This window comes from Sciurus vulgaris, assembly GCF_902686455.1.
Source record: "Sciurus vulgaris genome assembly, chromosome: 9".
NCBI lineage: Eukaryota > Metazoa > Chordata > Mammalia > Rodentia > Sciuridae > Sciurus > Sciurus vulgaris.
In genome coordinates, this window is record NC_136469.1 from 140,224,892 (window position 1) to 140,230,013 (window position 5,122).

At 54.4% G+C, this 5,122-nt stretch overlaps 1 protein-coding gene across 1 annotated transcript; it reads right to left on the reverse strand.

Moving 5' to 3' along the window:
- Positions 1–3,415: 3,415 nt before the first annotated feature.
- Positions 3,416–4,858, reverse strand: DRD5 (dopamine receptor D5; the record flags this gene model as incomplete). The annotated part of the gene is made up of 1 exon (XM_079153882.1): positions 3,416–4,858. The coding sequence occupies one exon, from the start codon at positions 4,856–4,858 to the stop codon at positions 3,416–3,418; it is 1,443 nt and encodes a 480-aa protein (XP_079010008.1).
- Positions 4,859–5,122: the final 264 nt, after the last annotated feature.

Genomic DNA, 5,122 nt, shown 5'->3' on the forward strand with positions numbered 1-5,122 from the left:
AAGCAGAAGCTCAAAGAGGTGCCCAAATTCAGACAACCAATAAATGGTAGAGCTCAAATTCCAGCTCAGGACGGGGAGCTGCAAAGCCCAGGCAGGGTGGCCTTGGGCAGGCACTGGGATCTGGAGCCCCTCGGCCTGGCCGACGCCCCTCCACTGCCACACTTCGTGGCTTTGGGGCTAGATGACTCTGTTACAGGGGCTGTCCTGTGCACCGTGGACACTTAGCAGCCTCCCAGAACTCTGGCCACTAGACGGCAGGAGTACCCTCACCCAACGGTGACAGCCAGAATGTCTCCAGACGTACCCAGAAGTCACCATGAGAAAGGGCAAATCCTCAATTGCCCCCCGTTGAGAACCAGAGACCTAGATGTAAACCCTGACTCCACCGCTTATCCATGACCTTGGACAAGCAACATGACCTCTTGGGCCTCAGTGTCCCTGTCTGTAAAGTGGGAAGATAATAAGAACATGTGAGGTTAATGTGAAGGTCAGGTAAGCTCTAATGGGGTGGCCCCTCCATGTCAGGGCTTGCTCCATGGCTATTCCGCCCACTACCCTCAGCTGCCTTCCTTCAGGCCTAGGTCAGATGCACGGTGAAGGTCTGCTAGCAGGTACGTAGGAATGAATCCATTAGCCAGTTAATACAGGTGTGCAAAGGGCCAGATGTTGCAATCTGGGCATTAGCGTATCTGCTGATTCGGGAGGCCCTGGCAGCCTCTCTCACCACCGAAGGGCAGTCAGGATTTAAGAACCTGCTGCCGGGCTGCAGTCGAGCTCTGTCAGGTGACTGCCAGGTGACCTGCCAGTCTAGTTCTGCAGGGTGACCGCAGGCTTACGGTGCAGCCTCCTCATCTGTAAAATGGGTGACAATGGCCGGCTGCACGGAGTCATGCGGCTGGCCCCTGTGCAGGGCCTGAGCTGCGCAAGTGTCCCTGCTGCTGTCCTTTGCATTCACCCAGCACACTCCCCTTTCACTGGCCATGCAGGTCACCCTCCTCTTCTCTGTCTGTGCAAAGCACAAGCTGTTTCCAGGCTTGGCACCGCCTCCCCTCTCCCGGCTCCCTCAGCCTCCCGGACACCGCAGTGGCCCAAGCCAGACTTCGCCTGTCTTTCTTCGCCTTGCCCTCTGAGAGGCCCCCCAGCCACCCGTCACACAAGAGCAGCACCCACCCTGCTGGCTCCATCCCCTGGTCATCTCAGCAGTGACCGTGGCCTGACACTGCAGGACAACAGGTCCTGGATCCAGCAGCACAGGGTCGTGGGCCGGGCTCCCCACACCCAGAGAGGTTGATGAGAGGCCCGCCCAGCCTCCAGGGCAGCAGAGTACAAGGTGAAAGTAACTAGGGAGGTGAGGAGCACTAGCCCCAGAGGGAATCTCAAGTCCTCCCGGGTGCTTTCCCGTAACACAGAACTTAGTTAAACTGGGGCCCAGAAGGCAGTTGTCCCAAAGATTCTGCTTGTGACAATCTGTGCTTTAGAATAGGATGACTGCATGTTAGACATCTGCAGATCAAGTTCTTGAACTGTGGACCCCAGAGAAAGAGTGACAGGCATTCTACCAAACAAGGATTCGCAAAGTCAACGACGCTGGGAAACAGGCAGACTCCTCCCCGCTCGGGATTCATAATGCTCAGGAAAAGCTCTAAGGCTGCCTGTAAACAGACGCTGAACGTGGGCTTGCTGAATTTATTTCACTACAGGCACTACCCGTGAACGTTAGCATCACAAAGCACAATCCGGTAAATGTGATCTAAGAGGAGCCCCTCTTGCACACAGAAAGTGAGGCCCAGAAAGGTTAGCAGGCTCACTCGAGGTCACACAGCCATCTCCCGAATCCTAAAGCAGCGTTCCATTCGCTGGCCCTGATGTTGCTCTAATGCTCTGCTTAGCTATTGGTTCATAAAATGTCAAAAAACACACACAGAGTGCAGATTCCAGTATGAGTTTTATGAAATCAAATATGAAAATGAAGGTGCCACGTAGGATTTTGTTTTCAATCTCACTGTTCCAGAAATAGCTATTCATTCAACAAATATTTATTAAGCATTATGTGCCATGTACCACATATTCTGCAGTGACCGAGATGGTCACACAGAGGACTGACAACAAAATTATCCTTGAGGGGACCAGAACTGATTGGCCTGCCCTTGATAAGGCGGCTTCAAAGCAGGGACTTGTGAGAACCTCCACATTCCCTTCTGTCTGCTCCCCACATCAGTTTTCACATTTAGGTCTAATGGCAACGTCGTGCACTCCGTGGGAATGACCTTGAATGGAAGCTTTCCATCTGCACACCTCAGAGGGCAAGCACAGAGAGACTGGTGTGAATTGAGCTCTTTTATTGAGCACTCAACCTACAGATTTTCCAATTTCAAATTCATTCCAATGTCATCTCGGGCTTCCACATCTCAGTTAAAATGCATCCTCCTATTTACTATTGTCTGCAAGTAAAAGTGTCTGTTTAAAAGTGGGATTTCTTTTTATTTTTAAGTGTATTGACTCACACCTTTCAAAGCCCTTCAGAAAACAGTTTACCAAAAGCCACGTCATTCTGAAACACATCCTAGATTAGAGATGGAAAAAGACCATGCTGTTATTCTGGACAACCTCTTCAGTGAACTGACAGCCACCATCTAGGAATCAGGAGAACTGTCTCATATTCTTTTACATAGAAAATTCCAAGTGAGAAAAAGAAAAAGAAGCCAGAACCCCAGGCTTAAGAAGTCCATGTATCTAACACTGCAGCTATGAAACCAGCCTTCAATACATACTTGAGATGTGTTCATCTAATTAAAAAAAAAAAAATCCAAGAAATCAGAAGCTCTTCAAGGTCCTTTGTCCTGTGTGTTCATTTAAGGTCAAAATAAGCATGTGCTTCTAGACCCCGTGAACATCTTCAGGGCTTTTTAAGGGTGCACTCAAATCCCCAGTGCAGGGGAAGCTGAGGTTTGACATGACCTCTCCAGAGCAGTTCTGAAAACCAAGCTTGCCCGGCAAAGGGGACCACCCCAGAGTACACACGCCTTGTGTTTCCTAGACACCAGAAGCACTCAGGAAGACTCCTCAGCCTCAGTGAAGACCTGCAGGACCACAGAAGCAGCACACAGGCCCTCCACACCCCACCCCAACATCACCACTCACCCCCGGAACACGGTGTTTAAAACTCAACCAGTCGCTGAACAAGTCCTTTGTTTGCAAGGGGAAGGGAGAGTGTATTTAAAAGACCAAGCTGCACTTTCTCCTCTCGTAGGACCACCCCGTCCCTCTGTGCCAGGCTGGGTCTGTTTGACCAAGTTGATTCCCACTGCTTCTGCTCGTACTTTCAACTAAGAACCAGCAGGGCCGGGCTTCTACGCATGCGTGTGCGTGTGCTCATAGACGTCTGTGTGGTTGTGCAGTTCCATGAGGGCACTTCTTACGCAGTTTCATGCAATCCATTTGCTGTGAAAGGTGTTATTTTGCCTAACGAATTCTCCCCTTCGCAGTCTAGCTCCCAGATTTTGGCCGCAGGATCGCCACCTGGGGGCGTCTGAGAGGTCCCCAATGTGGGATGAAAAGGGCCCTCCTCTTCCTCCTCCTTCTCCTCCTCCTCTTCCTCATTGTCCACCTGCCTGTCTCCAGGCGACACCGCGTTGGGAATCATATGGATATAGGGCCCTACAACCTCCTTATGGAAGGCAGGGTCTTGGTTGTAGGAAACGAGCTCATTGCTGACGTTCACTGTCTCCACCGGGGTGCGGGAGCAAAGGTGGCTGCACCCCAGCAGCTGAGCAAACACCTTCCGGAAGTCGGCGTTGAAGGCGTAGATAATAGGGTTGAGTGAGGAGTTGGCCCAGCCAAACCAGACGAAGACGTCGAAGGTGGTCTCGCTGACGCAGGTGAAGCCGGCCCTCTGGTCTCCGCTGCAGAAGGGAACCATGCAGTTAAGGATGAAGAAAGGCAGCCAGCAGCACACGAACACCCCCATGATCACTGACAGGGTCTTGAAGACCTTGGTCTCCTTCTTGATGGAAGCCCGCAAGTTGGTGTCGGGCTCACCTGGGGCTCTGCTGCGGCAGCTCTGCGCATGCTCCGCGGCTCTCTCCAGGGAGGAGATCTTGCGGATCTGCACCTGCGCGATGCGGTAGATGCGCGAGTACGTCACGATCATGATGGCCACAGGGATGTAGAAGCTGATGAGCGAGGAGGAGATGGCATATGTTCGGTTCAGGCTGGAGTCACAGTTGTCTGCCTTCACAGCGCGCTCCCCGGTTTCCGTCCCGTTGGCCAGGTTGGATGGAAGGTCCTCTCGGCCCCAGGAGCCCGGCTTGTCTCTATGCCAGTTGAACTGGACAGGAATGAAGGAGATGAGGATGGACAAGGTCCAGGCCAGACCCACCATGACCAAGGCCACGCTCTGGGTCATCTTGCGCTCGTAGCGGAAGGGCCTGGAGATGGCCCAGTAGCGGTCCACGCTGATGATGCACAAGTTCAGGATGGAGGCGGTGGAGCACATGATGTCGAAGGCCACCCAGACGTCACAGAATGCCCCAAAAGGCCAGTAACCGGCCACCTCGGCGACCGCCTTCCAGGGCATGACCAGTAGTGCCACGAAGAGGTCGGACACTGCCAGAGACACGATGAAAACGTTGGTCATCTTCGCACGCAGGTGGCGGCTGCGCACGATGGCGGCACACACTAGCACGTTGCCAAACAAGGTCCAGACAATGAGTAATGCCAGGAGGCCGGCGGTGACCACCTGCACGGGCCCCAGCGGAGGCGCCCCGGCTGAGCCGCCCAAGGCGCCCCCCTGTGCCAGCTGCTGCTGCATCCCGAACCGCGCCCAGTACGCGGTGCCATTGTGCCCTGGAGGCAGCATGTCTGGCTTGGGGACAGTGGAAGGCTACGCGTGGTCTCAACTTCAGCCCTGAGGCCCCCAGGAGGCCCCATCGGGCACCCCAGGGACCCGCAGCCCAGAGACCCCCGAGCCCGGAGGAGCGCTCACCATGTACTGTGCCGGGACCCGGAGCGGTGGACGCCTGGAGCCCCTCGAGTCCCAGCGCTGGGGCAGCAAGCGTCCGGTGGCAAGGGCTGTTTCCAAGAGGCAGCAGCGCGCCGGTGCGCGGTGGCAGCAGCGTCTGTG